Genomic DNA, 22,567 nt, shown 5'->3' with positions numbered 1-22,567 from the left:
TCTTCCTCTTTGTTCTATGTTCTGCCAAACCATTTGTCAGACCGGGCAAAGTATGTGCAAACCCCTGGAAACAGAAACCATGGTTTGATCATGTTTTCCATTCCTAGTTCCCAGACAAGTAATGGCTTATGCAAAGCTGCCTGGTGTGCACATAACACCTAATAGGAAGGGAATGAAGGAATCACAGTGTGTGAGGGGAGGAGGTAGTGGAAAGGAATACATAAGGGTGATTCATATTCACAAAGTGGCAGCCCATAGTGTAATATCTGAACTGAGCCATTGCAATCTATCTTGCTACTGCTATAAGAAATGGAAATTTGCTTGCTCAAGCAAGCGTAAATCAAATGGGGTGGAGTCAGACTTTGCTCCCGCCAGTGGAGATGGGGAAGGTAAACCACCCCTCTACTAGACCAATGAAACTGCTTTGACGATTGCAGGCTACAAATGACGTGTGAAGCCAGTGGGAATATTGACAGAGGCTCTCTGTGCCTAGATAATATATGCATGACAAGATATCTCACAGGTACAGTGGAGAGGCAGAGAAAGGAAAACTGCTCCCTTTAACTGTGAAAGACATAGGCCCTCTAAGAGGAAAAAAGAAGGTAAGGTCAGTTTTGAGAAACTGCTCAAAATGACTGTTAACTCACACAATACATAAGTCATTGAATTGCCATGCTGTTGTTGTTTGGTGCAAAGGGAAAGTTTGGTAAGTTCTCTGTGGTGTTGAGGAAAAACAGCACCTGAACACCTGTTTCAACAGCTAAATTTAAGAAAAGGCAGGGCTTTGGCACTTTACATTGTTTTGGATACATATTCCTGTTTTGAAGGGCAATGGCTACATGATCTGGTAAAAGAAACTGTGGTTAAATTAACTCTACAGCCTGTACTGATGCAGCCAAAAGTTTATTGGCATGCTTTTCCCCTTTGGCTCTGTCCGTAGGGTTCATTACTTACAGCTCCTGCAGAATCAATCTGAACTGGCCAAAATCAGTGATGGGTTTTATAGCACAATAAATACCTTGCCATACAAGCACAGGTTATACATGGAAGAACCTGGAAACTGTCTTTTCAGAAATCCCTGTCTCATGATAGTGTGCACAGTTTCTGCCAATTTAACAGAATCATCAACATTCATATTTTTAGAGGTGTCATCCAGGCAGCTACACAGTGTGTGTTTTCCTGGAGATGAGTACTGGTGCAGAAAACCAGTATTATTGATAAAATCTTGGCATATCTGAACAAAAAAAGGAGATATTAAATGTATCTTCTCCTTTCTCCATGACAGCTTCTCATGCAACATAAAGACATTGTTTCGTACATAGTCCTTGTTAAAGAAACCTTTTAGCACTTCTTGAGCAATGAATTAATTAGTTTTCCAGCACTAATGAAATGAGAGAAATAGCTTTCCAGCTGATAATGCAATGAATGGAAAAGCTGAATAACTCTCACGGATGGTACACACAAGGCATCAGTTGCTCTGTGCTTCTAAAATTCCTAACTTAAGTGACATACATTGCTGCTGAGTCTGTTTTGCTTTGTCCTTGTCCATGTAATGGACACCACATGTTCTATTCTGCTTTGCAAAACAAGATATTTGTAAGTTTAACTTGATAAAGTGTAAAAAGAAGAGAAAAACACCCTGAAGAAAAGACATATGGCAGGTGTCAGGGAATCAGGAGCAGGAGCACTGGGGAGAGAGGATTGGGAGAGCGAAGGGGAAGAATCCGAGGGCAGCGTAGGGGAGTATGACAGTGGCCCGAGAGATTCCATGAGCTTCTCCAGCGAATCAGAAGATTCCCAGAAGGGGGCGCCGATGGTCAGGGCAAGGGGGGTCCCAGGGGGGACGCACCAGAAACAAGGAGCCAGAGGGGAACCCCAAAGCAGCAGTGGAGGATCAGGACCAGTTTCCCCACCAGAGCGTAGTGGGGGGGAGGAGTCACATGTGTCAGGAGCAGTGTCTCCTCCAGAGAGGGAGTCAGGGCTGACCACGCCTCCAACGGAGGGGAGGTCAGTTGCAGCTAGCCCCCCCGATGGGGGAAGCAGTGACAGCAGCAGTGGAACGGTCAGGAGGAAAGTTGCTGGCTGGGCGCGCGCGCCAAGTTCAAATGTGCAGGCGCGCGGAACAGCAGGAGACCCGGATGGGGAACCAGCTCCTAAAACCCGCCGGAGGGAGGGAGAAGGCTCAGGGGAATCAGCGGGAGAAGAGGCTAGAAAGGGCGGAACCCCGGCGGGCAGGCGGACCCAGAGGAGGAAGGAGCAGCGGAGAAGGTGGAGCAAGGCTAGACTCTTAAATTGGTGTCAAGGGGGAGGAGACTCAGACGGAGCATCAGTGGTCTGACACTTTAGACGTGGGGCTGCGCGCTGCGGCTCTGGAAGTGAAACTGAACTTCAATAAAGGCTTTTATACTTAACAACGAAGCAGCGTTGGTCCTTTGTGAGCTGGGACCTAGGGTAGCCCTGACAGTATGCTCCGTCCCTCATAAAAACCTCGCAGCGTGAGTTGGTGCAGCGAGGGGCAAGACTTGGTGTTTTGCGAGCTCACGAAGATAGGCAAAGATGACTACAGAGAGCCAGGTGAAAGAACTGCAAGAAGCAGTCACGACGCTTTACGCGGAAGTAGCAGCATCCAGGAAAAGAGAAGAAGAAGCAGTAGCGCTCTGCCGGGATCTGCAAGCCAGGTGGGACCGTTGGGGGAAAGAGGGGCTGCCAGGACCCAAACCGGAGGGAGTTGGCCTCGGGAAGAGGGGGGGCAGCCTGGTGGCGCACTTTGATGGGAACCTGCAGCAATACCCTAACTTCAGAGCTGACGTGGTTTACGCGCTCAATTTGCTTCGGAAAGACTTTAGAGATGAGGAAGAGAAGGTGGGCTTCATAATCACTCATTTGCATGGGGAAGCAAAAGCGTGGCTGCGGAATTTGTGGCGCGAAAAAGACCCTGCCCTCAAAGATTCCGATGCATTTATCAAAGCTATGGACGCTTGCTTTAAATCTACGGTAGATGTAGATATTGCTCGGAGGGAAATGCATGGACTACAGCAAGGGAAAGCGACGGTGAGGCAGTATCACTCGCGCTTTTTTGCCTTACTGAACGTGCTGGGCTGGGAGAAGGACTCCATTGCTGTCAGAGACCTGTTCTGGGAGGGGCTAAGTGGAGAGGTGAAAGATGAACTGGCAAGAGGAGAAAGACCCCAAAATACCCAAGAAGTTGCCCAAAGAGCGTTGGCAATTGGTGTGCGCCTGGAAGGACGTAAGGGAAGCACCCCAGCCAGGACAACCCCTTTCTTTCCCAGAGAGGCGGGGCGGGCGCTGTCCATGCCTCCTTTGGGAAGGGGAGAAGAGCCGATGGAGATTGGTGGTGCAAGGGCTCAGACTGCCAGCAGAGCCCAAACACCGGGAGCAGTCAAGGGGAAGGCTCCTAGAGGGACCAGGAAGTGTTACATCTGCGACAGTGCACAGCACATGGCCAAAGAGTGTCCCCAGAGGCTCCAGAAGCACACTGCAGCCTCAGCAACAGTAAAGGGAACAGGTGAGCAGCTGAAACAGCTGCAGGGGGAAGAAGAAGCCTGGTTGGAAACAGAGCCACTGGGGCCCAACCAGGCAAGTCAGTGAAGCAGTCCCCAGAGATTTTACAGCCCACAGACCCCCTCCCACCCAAACCAGTGGTGCAACTCACCGCATCGCTCCAGTTGCCCAATGGGCACACCATGCAAGTACCAATAACCATTGACTCTGGGAGCAACGCAGACTTTATTGGAGTGGACTTTATCAAGCAACATCGCATAGCACTCATGCCAGCCACGATGCCCCTAAACGTCGTCACGGTCGATGGCAGGAAGCTACTGGGAGGAGAGGTGGTACAGCAAACACCACCGATGGTGATGCAAATTGGAAACCACCGCGAAGTCATCAGCTTCAACGTCACCCACCTGTCGGACACGCCCATAGTGTTGGGTATGAGTTGGCTGGATAGGCACAGCCCGGCATTGGCATGGTACCAGCGGCAGTTGACCTTCTGTTCCTCCTACTGCGCAGAACACTGCATCCAGACCCGCCAGGAGGAGGAGGGGCAAGAGGATGAACCGCAGCTACACCTAGGCATGGTGCAAGCGGTACCCAACAAGTACAAGGAGTTTTTGGAGGTCTTCTGCGAGAGGGAAGCGGATAAGCTGCCTCCCCACAGGCCTTACGACTGCAAGATTGACCTCCTGCCGGGAGCGACGCTGCCGACTGGGAAACTGTATTCCATGTCTGAAGATGAACTGCAAGAACTCAGGGAGTTCATAGATCACAACTTGAAGCGGGGGTTCATCCAAGAATCTAAAGCAGTGGGGGGCAGTCCCGTGTTTTTCGTGAAGAAGAAGGACACGCCCCAACGGAGACTCATAGTTGATTTTAGGACCATAAATTCCAAAACAAAGCCCGCAGCGTTCCCCATGCCCAAGATCGACGACCTGCTCGCGACGGTGAGGAAGGGACGGATCTTCACCAAGTTGGATCTACGAGGGGCGTACAACCTTATACGCATGCGGGAGGGCGATGAGTGGAAGACAGCCATGTTTACACCTTTAGGCACCTATGAATATCGCGTAATGCCTTTTGGTCTGCAAAATGGCTCCCATACCTTCCAAGCTTTCATGCATCACGTGTTAGCGGGACTCCTCTACAAGAAGTGCGTCTGCTTCCTGGACGATATCCTGATCTTCTCGGAATCGCAGGAGGCTCACGAGAGGGACGTCAAGGAGGTCCTGCAGAGGCTACGGGAGCACAGACTTTACGCCAAATTAGAGAAGTGCCAGTTCGACATGACGGAGGTGGATTTTCTGGGCTACAAGCTGTCCGACAAGGGACTCGCCATGGACAGCGCCAAGGTCCGCGCGGTGTTGGACTGGAAGAGCCCGCGCAATCGGAAGGAGGTCCAGAGGTTCGTCGGCTTCGCCAACTTTTATCGCAAGTTCATCAAAGGGTTCGCGAAGGAGACGGCGGCCATCACGGACACCCTCAGCTCCAAGAAGAAGAAGTTCACCTGGACGGACCAGGCGGAGCAGTCCTTTCGGAGACTCAAGCGTCTCTTCGCGTCCGAAGAACAGCTGCTACATGTAAACCCCAGCAGACCAATGAGGGTTGAGACGGACGCCTCAGACAGAGCAGTGGGGGCCGTCCTGTTGCAGCAAGATCCGCAAGGGGAATGGAGGCCGTGCGCATTCTACTCCAGGAAACTCAGCAAGGCGGAACAGAACTACACCATCTGGGACAGGGAGTTGCTGGCCATTCATGCAGCTTTCAGGGCGTGGCGGCACTTCCTCGTTGGAGCCAGACACACAGTGCAAGTCCGCACGGACCATAAGAACCTGGAGTACTGGCGCACGGCGCGGTTCCTGAACCAGAGACACATCCGCTGGGCGGAGTTCTTTGCGGATTTCGATTTCCGGATAGAATACATCCCGGGAGACAACAACGTCATGGCGGATGCACTATCCAGGAAGCCGCAGTATCTCGAGGAAGCGGCGCCGGTGGCGGCCAAGCACATTTTCGCACCGAAAGCGTGGGCGTGCGCTTCAGCTGCCGTGGACCTGGACGCGGTGCGTCGAGCGCTGCAGACGGATTCGTTCGCACAATCCAAGATGGAGGAGGTGCGAAGAGGCACAGCGAAGGACGACGAGTTCCAGATACGAGACGGACTGCTCATCCGCAAAGGGGCTCTCTACGTGCCCGGAGACGACCTCCGCGCGAAAGTCTTGCAGCAGCTACACGACGCGCCCAGCGCTGGGCACTTCGGCAAGGACAAAACGGCGGAATTAGTAACCAGAGACTTTTGGTGGCCCAAGGTGAGGGGAGAAGTCGCGGATTACGTCTCCAGGTGTGACACCTGCCAAAGGGCCAAGCCAGTACACAGGAAGCCAGCGGGTCTACTAGAACCCCTACAGACGCCGCTCGAACCGTGGGAGAGAGTGGCCCTGGACTTTGTCACAGATCTGCCCAGCTCGCGAGGCAAAACAGCGGTGCTCGTGGTCGTAGACATGTTCACCAAGATGGCACACTTTATTCCGTGCGCGAAGGTGGCCACAGCGGAACAGACCGCCAAGCTGTTCATAGACCACGTGTTCAAAGCTCACGGCTTGCCGCGGTCCATCCTGTCCGACCGGGGTCGCCAATTCGTCTCGAGCTTCTGGCAGAAGCTGCTGGGCATCCTGAACGTCAAGATCAACTTAGCGTCGGCACGACACCCGCAGACCAACGGACAAGCGGAGAGGGTCAACGCCATCATGCAGCAGTACCTGCGATGCTACGCCAATCAACAACCCTCGACCTGGGTGGACTACCTACCGCTGGCCGAGTTTGCCTACAACAACACGAAGCACGGGTCTACGGGAGTGACACCGTTCTTCGCCAATAATGGGCGGCATCCCAGAACTTTCCCAGGGTTAGAGACGAAGGGGGAGGGGGAGCCAAGGGGAGCAGAGCACTTAGCAGCAGAGTTACAGGAGGTCCACGAGCAACTCCGCAGGCAATTGGAACTGGCGAAACACGCCTACAAAATGCAGGCAGACAAGCACAGGAGGGTCGGGGAGGACATCCAGGTGGGGGACTGGGTCTGGTTAGCAGCCCAGGCAGTGCCGGCCAGGACGCTAGCTAAGAGGAAGCTCAAGCACAAGCAGCTGGGACCTTACCAGGTCGCGGCGCGAATCAATCCAGTGGCCTTCCGGTTGACACTCCCGGAGGGCTCCAGAATGCACCCAGTCTTTCATAGGTCAGTGCTCACACCCTACAGGGAACCCCACAGGTTTCAGGCGACAGGGAACGCGCCAGACCCACTTAGTGAATCTCCGAAGAGGGAGGGGTCACGGAGGGCGACGCCACTCAACGAGGTCACGGAGATTTTGGACTCGAGGTGGGGGGAAGAGGGGGTGGAATACCTCCTCGCCAGGGAAGGTACCCCAGCCAGTGCCAACAGGTGGGTACCGTGCTATGCCGTGGAGGAGCACTATCTTAAAGACGAGTTCCATGCACTCTTCCCACACAGACCTATGCCGGCAGAGTATTTCGACGACTGGCTTTTCACGCCCACACTGTCAGCCAGTACGTTCCAGGGTTTTTCATCAGCTGAAGAGACGACGCCAGACACTAGCTCCTCGGAGGGGTCTCTCTCGGGGTTTGCCACAGACCGCTCCTATTGGTGGGACACTCAACCGGAGGTGGGGTGGCGCAGGGAGCTGCTGCGGGGACCTTTGCAAGCTGTCTCACCAGAGGTACCCGGGGGAGGGGAGGACATGGACGTGTTGGGGGAGGATCCTGGATTCGAGCACATCAGCAGAGAGATGGAAGCAGAGGAAATCGACGTCGACGAGCCCGTTGCGGTTGGGCCGGATCCAGTGGACCGGCTACACACCAGGGGGGAAGAATGGTATCCCGCACTCACACCCACTGGACTGGAGCACCCGGAACCCACACCCGAAGAGGGGGAGGGGGGAAGGGGGGGCTTCGAGGGGGGGATGGATGTCAGGGAATCAGGAGCAGGAGCACTGGGGAGAGAGGATTGGGAGAGCGAAGGGGAAGAATCCGAGGGCAGCGTAGGGGAGTATGACAGTGGCCCGAGAGATTCCATGAGCTTCTCCAGCGAATCAGAAGATTCCCAGAAGGGGGCGCCGATGGTCAGGGCAAGGGGGGTCCCAGGGGGGACGCACCAGAAACAAGGAGCCAGAGGGGAACCCCAAAGCAGCAGTGGAGGATCAGGACCAGTTTCCCCACCAGAGCGTAGTGGGGGGGAGGAGTCACATGTGTCAGGAGCAGTGTCTCCTCCAGAGAGGGAGTCAGGGCTGACCACGCCTCCAACGGAGGGGAGGTCAGTTGCAGCTAGCCCCCCCGATGGGGGAAGCAGTGACAGCAGCAGTGGAACGGTCAGGAGGAAAGTTGCTGGCTGGGCGCGCGCGCCAAGTTCAAATGTGCAGGCGCGCGGAACAGCAGGAGACCCGGATGGGGAACCAGCTCCTAAAACCCGCCGGAGGGAGGGAGAAGGCTCAGGGGAATCAGCGGGAGAAGAGGCTAGAAAGGGCGGAACCCCGGCGGGCAGGCGGACCCAGAGGAGGAAGGAGCAGCGGAGAAGGTGGAGCAAGGCTAGACTCTTAAATTGGTGTCAAGGGGGAGGAGACTCAGACGGAGCATCAGTGGTCTGACACTTTAGACGTGGGGCTGCGCGCTGCGGCTCTGGAAGTGAAACTGAACTTCAATAAAGGCTTTTATACTTAACAACGAAGCAGCGTTGGTCCTTTGTGAGCTGGGACCTAGGGTAGCCCTGACAGCAGGCTTTTCCCCCCAAAACACAATTTCATAATCTGCATGCAACTGCTAATAGGTAAACACTAAAAACATTTCTTTTTTTGACAGAGAATTGCTGATAAATTGTCAACATAAACTTCGTCTCTGGTTACTCCTATGATCTAAAGCTCTTCTGTGAGCTTTGTCCCATCAAAGTCGGCTTCTTACAGCTGTATCAAAATTTATGAATGCATATGACTATAAAGTGACTGAAGGCAACCCACAATGCATGTTTGTTTACTGTGTATCAGCTCTTTTGTTCAGTATAGGCTGGGGGGGGGGGAGTTGTCCAGCGCTCTGTCTCTCCCTCCCTCCCCCCCTTTAACCTTTACAATTGATGATGGAAAAACTACACTGGCAATACTATTTTCATATGAACTTAAAGCTAAGGTCTAGTTGCGAACAACTCTTACTGACATGGGTAAGACTAGACTGTGCTAATCTATAAGGTATCTATAGACATTATAGGAGCAGCTTATCTAATAGGGTGTAATCTGCCATATCAAATGGAGGTTAATTATGAAAATAAACTAAAAGGCATAACCTTCATTTATAGAATCACATCTTTTTTGCCTCTGCCATATTAAGATACCATTTTGCTTATGTAAGATTTTTTTTTGTTTTGAATTATTATTATTATTATTCAAATTTATTAGTCCATGCCCTCAGTACTGCCTACATTAGCTGTGGCTCTGCAGGGTTTCAGACCAGGGTTCTCCTAATCCTACCTGAAGACACTGGGGCCTGATCCCAGGACATTTACATGCAAAGTTGATGCTCTGCTACTGAGCTACAGCTCTTTCCCATTGTTAACATTCTTAGAACCATAGGATTGTAGAGATGCAAGGGACCACGAGGGTCATCTAGTCCAACCCCTGCAATTCTGGAATCCTTTGCCCAACATGGGGTTTGAACCCACGACTCTGAGATTAAGAGTCTCATGTGCTACTGACTGAGCTATCTAGGTGAGAAAGAAAGAAAGAAAGAAAGAAAGAAAGAAAGAAAGAAAGAAAGACATCATATCGTCTTAAAATGAGCTGCTGTTTTCTGTATAGTCTTGAGTATGTTCTGCATGAAGGCAGAACATAGGGTAAAGATAAAGGGACCCCTGATCATTAGGTCCAGTCGTGGCAGACTCTGGGGTTGTGGCGCTCATCTCGCTTTATTGGCCGAGGGAGCTGGCGTACAGCTTTAGGGTCATGTGGCCAGCATGACTAAGCCGCTTCTGGCGAACCAGAGCAGCACACAGAAACGCCGTTTACCTTCCCGCCGGAGCAGTACCTATTTATCTGCTTGCACTTTGACGTGCTTTCGAACTGCTAGGTTGGCAGGAGCAGGGACCGAGCAACGGGAGCTCACCCATCGTGGGGATTCGAACCTAGTCCTAGGCTCTGTGGTTTAACCCATAGTGCCACCCGCGTCCCTAGGCTGAACATACTCAAGGTGTTTTTCAAGAGGGTGGTATAAGAATACTTTAGTCAAACAAACAAAAAATTCATCTTGCCCCACTCTTCAACTGACATCACCTCCCCATGAAAATGCCCCCCTGCCCTTTATTCTACTCCAGTAATACAAGACTTATGTCCTTAGCACAACTTTTAAGAGCGCTTTATTAAATCATCCCCACAAACAACCATGATACAACACCTAGTTTTAGGATGTCAGGAAATTAGCACTGCACAAAATTAAATTTGGTGCATAAGGACTTGTTTGTGGAAACCATTTCTGTAGCTTTCAACATTTTTTAATTTTTTCTGTACATGGGAGTTGATTTATAGGAAAGAAATTAATCAAATTTTCAGTCTCCATTACTGAAATTTTGGCTGTCTGCCTGTGATTGAACATTTGCATTTCTAGTTTTCACTGAGCTTATCAAATCAACAGTCCCCCCCACTCTCTTTTAAAGATAATGTGCTATGATTAGTACTAACTGTTTAAAAGACAAAAGACAAGTTTAATTATTAAGATTTCTGTGCTTTTTCCACAGGTGCTTTGGACATTTGTCTGACAGATTCCTTTAAAAAGGAATTCTTCAGATTTTTACCGAGAGAAAACCAATCTGTCTGCAAAAGCAGTCTGTGACATTGGCTCATACCATATATATATATATATATATATATATATATATATATATATTCTTTTAAGACTTTAGTGAAGTGTATATTTAGATCTTCTGTGCTACGGATAAATTGTTGAAATAAAATGTCCCTGGTGTCCTCTCACATAGGCTGCCTTCATGGTGGCTAAACATCCCAAGGCATTTCCTTATTCCACCAGAGGCTCAGCTGAAGGCCAGAATGATCTCTGCATCGCAGCAAATATTTTCTCTTTCAAGAACACACATTCACAGATGCCTGAGGTTATGTGTAACTTGCTGCTGAGAACATGATAGCCAATGTACTTGTTTACTCAGTTACTATGATGGGTCAGCACTAAAGTAATTTCTTCTGTCAATTCAGAGAGAGTTTTCGGCATGAGCTGAAATCCTGGATTCAATATTTAGTGCATGCTGATGGTTCAGCATTCTTTCAAGTCTTGAAAGTGCATTCAAAATACGTGCCCCACAAGCTGCCCAGGTTTCTCCTGAGGCTCATATGTCTCCAGGAGTCCATGCCTGGGCTCTAACGGGAGGAAGTCTTCCTCCCTGCTGTGCTCACTGTTCAGGTCTGTCTCATGGCTAGAAACTCAGGGAAGCATACCAGCCAATCATGGGCTCCTCCCCACCCAACTGGAAGTTGTTCTCTTGGAAGTCTCCACACCATTCACCCTACGTAGCTGGACAAACTTCCTTTTTGTTCTGGGGTTTCCTCCTATGAAAAAATTACCTCCCTCAAGTTCAGTGAACAACTACAGGAGTAGAGGAATGTCATATCTCATCCTTAATTTGTGTGTAGAGCTAAACAGTAGTGACTAAAACAGTACAGCAAGCATTTACACCACGGAGAAAGAGGGGATGGCCTTCCATCCCATGGACTCCAACTCCCATCATTTCCAGCCAGCATCAGGGATGATGGGAACTGTAGTCCAGTGTGAACTGGAGGACCAAAGGTTCCCCATCCATGCTTTCAATGGATGGCAATTTGCCTAAGAAGAAAGGGGACTGCTGTAAGTTTAGCATGATGTGTGAATATGAAACAGGTGACAATATGGAAATTGCATATTCAATTTGGAATTCTTTTTTTAAAAAAATATACAAAAGGTTTATTGTCAGGTAGCTTCTTAAACCTTCAAAAGCATTGTTTACATTCAAATCAGGTGTTCTGGAGTGGGAACTCAGTTCCACCTGCCAGTATCTAACTGAAGAGATGCTTCATCTTTTCAGAGGACATTGTCTAAAAGTAAGAAAGAAAGGTCTTCATTTGCACAGTGTACACCTTTCCTCGTTTTCTCAACCATTTCCTGCTTATAGACATGTCTTTAGCATGCCAGCTGATGTGTGTGCTCACATACAATATGCAAGCCTGTTTGGTACAAAAACACCTCTGCTGATGCTCTGTGAGAGACAGGGAAGAATAGAAGTTAAGAATGTTGGACTAGGATCTGGAAGGCCAGGGTTCAATCCCTTTGCAGTCACAAAGCTCACTGGGTGATCTTGGGCTCGTCTCTCTCTTCTCAGCCTAGCCTACCTCAAAGGGTTCTTGTGAGGATAAAAACTGGGAGAAGGAGAACCATGAACATCACCTTGAGCTCGTTGGAAGAAATGTGGGATATAAATGTGACAGTGAACCAAAAAGAAATGCTATTCACTTTAGAAAGAACAGTACCAGAATGTGTTCTATATGCTGCTATCCCTGGATAAGATAAGATTAAGGTTCTCATTTTAAAAAGGTATAAGAAAAATAGAGTAGGGATTATTGTACTTAAATATTCCTGAAGCTTCTGCCCAGAGCCTCGGTTTTACCTGGGCACTTGTCTGAAGTGAAAGTAGTCAGTTTTGCTATTATTTTCAAATCCTGGACCTTTCCAAGGTTGCACTTTGTCACTGTTGCTGTATTCTGTGGTCCCCCCACTAGCCGAAAGATCAATAACCATTTAATACTGCCATTTTACCCCATGAGCCAATGTTTTGTGTGTCTTGCTGTCCTGATGGACTGCAGGAAAACAAAACAACAACGAACAACGCAAAGCAAAGCAAAGCAAAGCAAAAGGATGTGTGAACTTGGATTTAAATATGTATTGGATGACCCCAGCAGGAAGATTGGACAAGGCTCCTCTCTCTTGCAGGACAATAGAAAATAGGACAGCAGCACAGACTGTAAACAAATGTTAAGAGCTCAAATTGAAAATTGTGGTTATACTAAAGAGCTACTTTACTCTTAACCCTAAGGGAAACAAGGAGAGGCAAACCTCGGGTATGTTTTATTTATGGACAGTGATAAATGCTGGGTGGGGTGGGGTGGTGATAACTAAAGCCAGTTTCCTGATGCCCTTAAGTCACATCTACTCATATAGGTCTTTTTAAAGCTCACATGTAAATTCAGTAAAATTTGAATAATTCTAATAGCAGGCTGGAAACAGAGGACACCTTAGAATAATGACTATGATATGTAAGGTCCTGTTCATGAAAGATCCAATGAACAGGATGTGATTTTTAAAAAAATGACAATAAACCTTTTAATCATACAGGTAAACCCTATGCATGCTTCCATAGAAACAAGTCATTTGAATTCAGTGGGTCATTTCCAGGTATTCTTAAATATTTACTTCTTCGTGGGCTACTAAGGTTGCAATCCTACACACAGTTATTTGAGAATGCCCCATTGAACTTAATGGGAATTACTTCTGAGTAGGTATGTATAGGACTGTGTTGTAAGTCAAGGTCTTTCCAGGTAGTCAGTGAGGCTGAAGAATGCTACAGTGTTTTGTTTTTAATCCCGTATGATACGTGATGGAAGGACTTTGCACACACCTCCTATGGTTATTTTTGACTTCTTCCAACTAGTGGGTCAGATCACCATTTACTCAGTCACTGGATTTAAGACAGCCATAACCTTCAGGGATATTTAATTAGTTTCAGACTACTGCATCCTCCAAAAGAGGGGGGGGGGAGAGATAACAGCCATTTAGAAATGTAAATAGCAATGGGAAATAAATAAAATATCCATGTACTTTTTCCTACGGAAATGTTCTTAACTTTAAAAGTCTTGTTCAATCTTTGGCAAACTTTCCAGGCTCAGACTTTGGCAGATATCCAGCTATAAGAAGTGTGCTTAAGTATGTTAGCTCTTCAGCCACCACATTCCTCTTTGAGAGTAAAGGAAACTTCTAACTACTCCTAAGGAGGCAAGACCAATGTTTACCTTATATCCTGAAGATTTTATGTGCACACCTCGCTTGGTCAGGGTAGATTTCATCCGGATGAAAAAAGAACGCTCTAGATTGTTGTCCGTTGCAAGTAGGCTGGGGCTTGTGGCTTCCACTAGAGTAGAAACAACAACAACAAAATAAAACAATTCATAGATAATTTCATTTTCACAATATCCTTTTGAATTTCTTCATGGGAAGTGGGAGATCCTGATGATAGATCTCCCACTATATATTTTTTAATGGCAGCTGTGGATCCGTCCCCCGTCCCGAATTAGATCAGGACCACCATTCTAGTGAGAGGGTAATCCTTTCTTCCTGTAATGTTTTCCCACTGAAAATGCTTTGTGCCACTGGGCAAAAAAAGGCCTGCTGTTGTCACTGGAGAAGATGGAGGAGGAAAGGAAGTTGGATGTCTCATATGGATAACTACTCGATATCGCTCATTCCTTTCACTGCATCTACTCTATAGTATGGCTGGAAGGGTGAAAATAATATATGTTAACCAGACCACCTCCTGCATCAGATGATGGATCACATGGAAGCTGCTGATTTCCTCACTGTTGAGATAATGCAAATCTGCTCCTACTTTTAACGTTTATCCCTAGGATCAGCATGAACAGTGTTGTGGTGTTGGTGGTGATTGTGGTAGGGGGAAAGAACAAGAGACTATCTTGGGCTGATTGCTTAGGAACTCTTTCTTTGACTATAACTAGGAGGGAAAGAGAGGGAGCCAGGTGGGTGGTGTGTGTGTGTGTGTTTTAAGGAAGAGTAAAAAGAGAGGATAGCCTCAAGCTGGTGGCGGATAGAAGCAATTTATTGTCTGCCTAGTAAGTTATACTGGTCCTATGTGGCCTTCTCCAGTGCTCTCAAGTAAGACTACTAGAAAAAATGCACTGGACAATCTTCAGATAATAAACTGCAACTCACACTCTAGCACAAACGTGAGGTCTGCTTCTCTCTCTGCTCTTTCATTAGCTGGAAATGGTTTGGAAGTTGGGGAGAGATAATGGCAACACTCATTTGTCCCCCTGAAAATAAGAACATAGCCCGCCCACCAGAAAGCTTATCTCATTTTAATATCAAATGTAAATATATACTTTCGTTGTCTAAAATAATTAAATGTGGGGCAAGCCTTCATAAAAAACAGCCATATTGGCAATATTTCTGTATAGGGAGTTTAAATTAACCAAAAAAATGTTTTACTAGTGTCTTTAAAGAGCATTAGTTACAGATAGGTAGCCGTGTTGGTCTGCCATAGTCAAAACAAAAAAATTTTTTTCTTTCCAGTAGCACCTTAAAGACCAAGAAGTGTGCATGCACACGAAAGCTCATACCAAGAACTAACTTAGTTGGTCTTTAAGGTGCTACTGGAAAGAATTTTTTTGTTTTTGTTTTAAAGAGCATTGCTAGTTATGAGGCAAGACTTTTCTTGTTATATTTCCTTGCATATACCTTGTACTGATGTGATCACATTTACATTGTGTTTATGGCATTTTAGCTCTGTTGTGATGAATACAATAACAAGAATGCCCCTTTCTTTAGCGTCTCTCTTAAGAGTGGGCTTTTTTTTGTTTTAGAGAGCATGAATTCCATGTCATTTTAAATGTACAGCTCTTTATCACTCGAGGGAAAAGCAGAGCCATGTTATATTTAGTACTTTCATTTCTTCTGATTAAATATGAATTACTATGAAATTTTTCTCATCATCTAACACGCCATAATACGCCAACAGCTTTTTAATACACTATATAAGCACAAACTTCTGCTCTAAGAGTTTAATTTGCCCCTCTAATCCAATCACATCAACCTTATTTCTCTTATCAGAGATTCCCATTTTGAATTAAATGAGCTCATTAGTTTTAATCAAAAGCAGAGAGATCAAAACTTAAACGTAAATGCTTTAGATCAGAACTGTCAGTCAGCCGTGCAGTTCTATTTTACTAAAACACAAGATCAGAGACCCTTAGAACCAATTTTTTCTCGTAAGGGATGCCGAGAGCTCGAAGATGCTATATCCTTTTTTTTTTCTTTTCTCCTTCCCAAGGACAGATTATACATTTAAGGTTAGACTTAATTTAGCGCATTTTTTCTTCCATCCTGGTGGAAATGGAAAAGTATGCCAATCTGCTGTTTGTCTCTTTCACATTTATTGGTGTTAGTCCTTGGAGACCTGAACAAACGTGAAGCCATCAGAAACCATGCCACAAACCTGGCCTCAACATTTCAGTTCCATTCAGCAATATCATGTTTGCAACATCTAAGAAATGAAACTTTCAAAGCAAGGAAATGTATGATCAGGATCAAGGTTACTGGAACCCTGAAACCACAAAAAGGGTCATAAGCAGATCTGGCAGCGAGAGGCTCACCATTAATTATTACTGATATTATACAACACTCTACAGTACAGTGCTTAAAGTGTACATTAAGAAACCACAGCATGTGTTCTTCCTGCTGAGTGAATAAATGTTAGAATCATCTTAAAACATGCAGTTGTTATAGTCCAGTACATTATGACCTAACATAGGCAGCAAGTAAAATATGCTGAAATGTTGTTCATGGTAATCTTCTAAATATGGAGGAGAGTTACACAGCCCTGAGTCTTCCTTTTCAACTATTGTACAGTATACTCGCAACTTAAAGTGCATTTAACATGTGCATATTCAATTTTTTATTTTTTTAAAGGAGGTGGTTGCCCAGGAAAAAACCAAACTTTGGCAGTCTCACCCACCATTGCACCCAGTGTGTGTTGGTTATACATGATTTGGGCTTTAGGCGCTTTCTCTGGTATGTAACCCTTGCGTAAGCTGAGAGTTTACTGTACTTAAAATAAGTCCGCATTCATTATTGTACTAATCAAGAAGGACATTAGCATGCTGTGGAGAGAGAGAAAAGGTGGGAAACAGAAAGCTGCACTTCTCAGAGAATGCATTCTAAGCGCTAATTTTATTCAAGTAATTTAATAATGTCTCACCATTATATAAAAGGGTCTGATAATCTGAATGAAGCCGGGATGAAATATATGCTTATGGAATTTTGAGGGATTCAGTATTTACCACCCATCACTGCAATAAATCACTCCGTAGACTACTGCACACATGAGAAGCAACACTGATCTCATAAATCAGACCATGGAAATCATACCCATCCCATAGCAATAACCATGACAATAAATACAGACAAGGCTGAGAAGCACAGCAGTCCTGAAATGATCCTGGTAGCCAGAAGAACAGCAGAGGAACAGAACTGCACCACTGAAAAGGTAGTCGGGGGCTGGCTGATCGAGAGTAAACAAATAGCTCGGCTCAAACCTATACAGTGGTACCTCTGGTTACAAACTTAATTCGTTCCGGAGGTCCGTTCTTAAGCTGAAACCGTTCTTATCCTGAGGCGCACTTTTGCTAATGGGGCCTCCTGGATTCTGTTCGCATCCTGGGGCAAAGTTCCCAACCAGGTGCAGCTACTTCCAGGTTAGTGGAGTTCATATCCCAAAGCGTTCATAACCAGAAGCGTTTGTAACCAGAGGTACCACTATAGAAGAATCTATATGTTAGATTTTATCTGCAATTCGGCTAGCTGTCAAGATATGGTTGCCAAATCAGGCCAAATCACGTATAATGTCATGGGGTTCTACGCCATGGCTGGATTTAGCTTTGATGAGGCCCTAAGCTACTGAAGGTAATGGGGTCCTTTATATGTCCAGCTGTCTTTTGTCAACAACAAATTGTCACTTTTTTGTTATATGGTAATTTACGGACCTAAAAGGTATCTAAAGCCATTTGCACAAAACAAAATACGTATTTTTTGTATTGTTGAACTGAAATACAATTAAGAAGAAGTGTATTTCGGGGTGGGGGGGCAAGAGAGTGGGGCCCTAAGCTATAGTTTGTTTGGCTTATACGTAAATCCGGCACTGATCTACGCATACACACAAATACATATAATTGAATTGAATAAATAGATATCTGCAACACCCGGTTACAATCTTATACAATCCTACACATACCAGGGAGTTAGTTGAATTGAGCTCAGTGGAACTGACTTCTGCATAGACAAATAGAAGCACAGAATCTCAGAGTTGGAAAGGACCCCAAGGGTCATCTAGTCCAAACCCTTGCAATGCAGAAATCTCTACTAAAGCATCCATTATTGATGGCACATATAGAATTGCACTATGATTATTACATTTATTACAAGGAGTGAGTGCATGTGATGGGGGGGGGGAGCTGCTGTTTTCTCATGGGATTAGGAAAAAGAACAGCACCTGAGCTCAACCTTTCGCAATATCACAAAGGTTGTTGTCAGTCCCTCTTTTTCCTTGCCATATTCTCATTTCCTTAGAGAAGCAGTGGTTGGAAGACAATTGGAGGTGTGGCTGGCTTGGCACTAAAGTTCATAGTTCTAATTATCTTTGAGCATTGAATGGCAGAGTGGGTCAGAGTGCTTAGCATCAGGCCAGAGCAGCACTTAATTTATAAACTTCAATTCTCAGGTGCATGTGAAAAAGTTGTTCTGTTGCATGCAGGCCGACGTGTAAATCCTCAAGGATAGCATGATATGGGAAGAGTGGGCAATGAATGAGCAGATAAAATTCTCCGTTGAAAAGTGCAAAGCAAATGCTCATCAGTAAAACAACCCTATATGATCCTTTTAGGTTTCTGAACTGGCACTCAGGCGATCTTGCAATCCTAGTAGACACTTCCCTGAAAAGCTAAGGAAAGAATCTGTATATATACTAATATGGAACTCGAATGTATTATACACATTATACAGCATTATACACCTTTAGGCACCAGGCAAAAATGTTCCTTTTTAACTAGGCCTTTGGTTGATTTGATTGACATCAATTTGATTGATGTGGGTTTTTTGGGGGGGCGGATGTTTTTGGGTTGTTGTTTTTATTTTGATTATATATATTGATTTTGTTCTGTGAACCGCCCTGAGACCTTCGGGTATAGGGCGGTCTATAAATTCAATAAATAATAATAAATAATAATAAATAATAATACTAGAACATACAGTTCTAGTAACCCTTCAAATATGTTTTTTTTTTTAAAGAAAAGAGCAGACAAGTGTGTGCAGAAGGCAAACAGAAATTATCAGGGTTATGGGATGCTGTCTGTTAGCACAGAAATAATAGCAAAGGTGTGCATAAAAGACTGATACTTAAAACAAGAGTAGTTTGGAAATGTGAAAAGGTTTGCATATTATTTTGAATAATGGTAAAACTAGAAAACATCCAGTGAAATGAACACTTCATAAATCTAAATGGAAAACAGAAATACATGCATTATCTGAGATGATCAAAGTACTGGTTTTGACATATGAAGCCTTATGTGGCCAGACCTGAAAGACGACCCTTTCCTATATGAACCCACCCAGATCCCAGAAATGGGATTGCCTATTGTCAGGGAATCAGGAGCAGGAGCACTGGGGAGAGAGGATTGGGAGAGCGAAGGGGAAGAATCCGAGGGCAGCGTAGGGGAGTATGACAGTGGCCCGAGAGATTCCATGAGCTTCTCCAGCGAATCAGAAGATTCCCAGAAGGGGGCGCCGATGGTCAGGGCAAGGGGGGTCCCAGGGGGGACGCACCAGAAACAAGGAGCCAGAGGGGAACCCCAAAGCAGCAGTGGAGGATCAGGACCAGTTTCCCCACCAGAGCGTAGTGGGGGGGAGGAGTCACATGTGTCAGGAGCAGTGTCTCCTCCAGAGAGGGAGTCAGGGCTGACCACGCCTCCAACGGAGGGGAGGTCAGTTGCAGCTAGCCCCCCCGATGGGGGAAGCAGTGACAGCAGCAGTGGAACGGTCAGGAGGAAAGTTGCTGGCTGGGCGCGCGCGCCAAGTTCAAATGTGCAGGCGCGCGGAACAGCAGGAGACCCGGATGGGGAACCAGCTCCTAAAGCCCGCCGGAGGGAGGGAGAAGGCTCAGGGGAATCAGCGGGAGAAGAGGCTAGAAAGGGCGGAACCCCGGCGGGCAGGCGGACCCAGAGGAGGAAGGAGCAGCGGAGAAGGTGGAGCAAGGCTAGACTCTTAAATTGGTGTCAAGGGGGAGGAGACTCAGACGGAGCATCAGTGGTCTGACACTTTAGACGTGGGGCTGCGCGCTGCGGCTCTGGAAGTGAAACTGAACTTCAATAAAGGCTTTTATACTTAACAACGAAGCAGCGTTGGTCCTTTGTGAGCTGGGACCTAGGGTAGCCCTGACAGTATGCTCCGTCCCACATAAAAACCTCGCAGCGTGAGTTGGTGCAGCGAGGGGCAAGACTTGGTGTTTTGCGAGCTCACGAAGATAGGCAAAGATGACTACAGAGAGCCAGGTGAAAGAACTGCAAGAAGCAGTCACGACGCTTTACGCGGAAGTAGCAGCATCCAGGAAAAGAGAAGAAGAAGCAGTAGCGCTCTGCCGGGATCTGCAAGCCAGGTGGGACCGTTGGGGGAAAGAGGGGCTGCCAGGACCCAAACCGGAGGGAGTTGGCCTCGGGAAGAGGGGGGGCAGCCTGGTGGCGCACTTTGATGGGAACCTGCAGCAATACCCTAACTTCAGAGCTGACGTGGTTTACGCGCTCAATTTGCTTCGGAAAGACTTTAGAGATGAGGAAGAGAAGGTGGGCTTCATAATCACTCATTTGCATGGGGAAGCAAAAGCGTGGCTGCGGAATTTGTGGCGCGAAAAGGACCCTGCCCTCAAAGATTCCGATGCATTTATCAAAGCTATGGACGCTTGCTTTAAATCTACGGTAGATGTAGATATTGCTCGGAGGGAAATGCATGGACTACAGCAAGGGAAAGCGACGGTGAGGCAGTATCACTCGCGCTTTTTTGTCTTACTGAACGTGCTGGGCTGGGAGAAGGACTCCATTGCTGTCAGAGACCTGTTCTGGGAGGGGCTAAGTGGAGAGGTGAAAGATGAACTGGCAAGAGGAGAAAGACCCCAAAATACCCAAGAAGTTGCCCAAAGAGCGTTGGCAATTGGTGTGCGCCTGGAAGGACGTAAGGGAAGCACCCCAGCCAGGACAACCCCCTTTCTTTCTTTCCCAGAGAGGCGGGGCGGGCGCTGTCCATGCCTCCTTTGGGAAGGGGAGAAGAGCCGATGGAGATTGGTGGTGCAAGGGCTCAGACTGCCAGCAGAGCCCAAACACCGGGAGCAGTCAAGGGGAAGGCTCCTAGAGGGACCAGGAAGTGTTACATCTGCGACAGTGCACAGCACATGGCCAAAGAGTGTCCCCAGAGGCTCCAGAAGCACACTGCAGCCTCAGCAACAGTAAAGGGAACAGGTGAGCAGCTGAAACAGCTGCAGGGGGAAGAAGAAGCCTGGTTGGAAACAGAGCCACTGGGGCCCAACCAGGCAAGTCAGTGAAGCAGTCCCCAGAGATTTTACAGCCCACAGACCCCCTCCCACCCAAACCAGTGGTGCAACTCACCGCATCGCTCCAGTTGCCCAATGGGCACACCATGCAAGTACCAATAACCATTGACTCTGGGAGCAACGCAGACTTTATTGGAGTGGACTTTATCAAGCAACATCGCATAGCACTCATGCCAGCCACGATGCCCCTAAACGTCGTCACGGTCGATGGCAGGAAGCTACTGGGAGGAGAGGTGGTACAGCAAACACCACCGATGGTGATGCAAATTGGAAACCACCGCGAAGTCATCAGCTTCAACGTCACCCACCTGTCGGACACGCCCATAGTGTTGGGTATGAGTTGGCTGGATAGGCACAGCCCGGCATTGGCATGGTACCAGCGGCAGTTGACCTTCTGTTCCTCCTACTGCGCAGAACACTGCATCCAGACCCGCCAGGAGGAGGAGGGGCAAGAGGATGAACCGCAGCTACACCTAGGCATGGTGCAAGCGGTACCCAACAAGTACAAGGAGTTTTTGGAGGTCTTCTGCGAGAGGGAAGCGGATAAGCTGCCTCCCCACAGGCCTTACGACTGCAAGATTGACCTCCTGCCGGGAGCGACGCTGCCGACTGGGAAACTGTATTCCATGTCTGAAGATGAACTGCAAGAACTCAGGGAGTTCATAGATCACAACTTGAAGCGGGGGTTCATCCAAGAATCTAAAGCAGTGGGGGGCAGTCCCGTGTTTTTCGTGAAGAAGAAGGACACGCCCCAACGGAGACTCATAGTTGATTTTAGGACCATAAATTCCAAAACAAAGCCCGCAGCGTTCCCCATGCCCAAGATCGACGACCTGCTCGCGACGGTGAGGAAGGGACGGATCTTCACCAAGTTGGATCTACGAGGGGCGTACAACCTTATACGCATGCGGGAGGGCGATGAGTGGAAGACAGCCATGTTTACACCTTTAGGCACCTATGAATATCGCGTAATGCCTTTTGGTCTGCAAAATGGCTCCCATACCTTCCAAGCTTTCATGCATCACGTGTTAGCGGGACTCCTCTACAAGAAGTGCGTCTGCTTCCTGGACGATATCCTGATCTTCTCGGAATCGCAGGAGGCTCACGAGAGGGACGTCAAGGAGGTCCTGCAGAGGCTACGGGAGCACAGACTTTACGCCAAATTAGAGAAGTGCCAGTTCGACATGACGGAGGTGGATTTTTTGGGCTACAAGCTGTCCGACAAGGGACTCGCCATGGACAGCGCCAAGGTCCGCGCGGTGTTGGACTGGAAGAGCCCGCGCAATCGGAAGGAGGTCCAGAGGTTCGTCGGCTTCGCCAACTTTTATCGCAAGTTCATCAAAGGGTTCGCGAAGGAGACGGCGGCCATCACGGACACCCTCAGCTCCAAGAAGAAGAAGTTCACCTGGACGGACCAGGCGGAGCAGTCCTTTCGGAGACTCAAGCGTCTCTTCGCGTCCGAAGAACAGCTGCTACATGTAAACCCCAGCAGACCAATGAGGGTTGAGACGGACGCCTCAGACAGAGCAGTGGGGGCCGTCCTGTTGCAGCAAGATCCGCAAGGGGAATGGAGGCCGTGCGCAT

At 47.7% G+C, this 22,567-nt stretch overlaps 1 protein-coding gene and 1 long non-coding RNA gene across 13 annotated transcripts in view; one reads left to right on the top strand and one right to left on the bottom strand.

The window, feature by feature from the left end:
- The window catches only part of NPAS3 (neuronal PAS domain protein 3), a 634,645-nt gene that overhangs the window by 41,417 nt on the left and 570,661 nt on the right, over positions 1-22,567 (bottom strand). For all 12 annotated transcript variants that reach the window (XM_083611875.1, XM_083611866.1, XM_083611870.1 and 9 more), the window contains one exon: positions 13,614-13,732. In XM_083611875.1, the coding sequence (XP_083468001.1) occupies positions 13,614-13,732 (119 nt within the window). The remainder of the gene's footprint in view (positions 1-13,613; positions 13,733-22,567) is intronic.
- LOC310766649 lies at positions 1,591-8,532 on the top strand. The gene is made up of 2 exons (XR_014550292.1): positions 1,591-1,661; positions 8,301-8,532. It is a non-coding gene; the product is annotated as an uncharacterized lncRNA (long non-coding RNA).

The sequence above is a fragment of the Podarcis filfolensis genome, assembly GCF_964270895.1.
Source record: "Podarcis filfolensis genome assembly, chromosome: 1".
In the NCBI taxonomy this organism is placed as follows: Eukaryota; Metazoa; Chordata; class Lepidosauria; order Squamata; family Lacertidae; genus Podarcis; species Podarcis filfolensis.
This window is presented reverse-complemented; position numbering and strand designations above follow the sequence as displayed.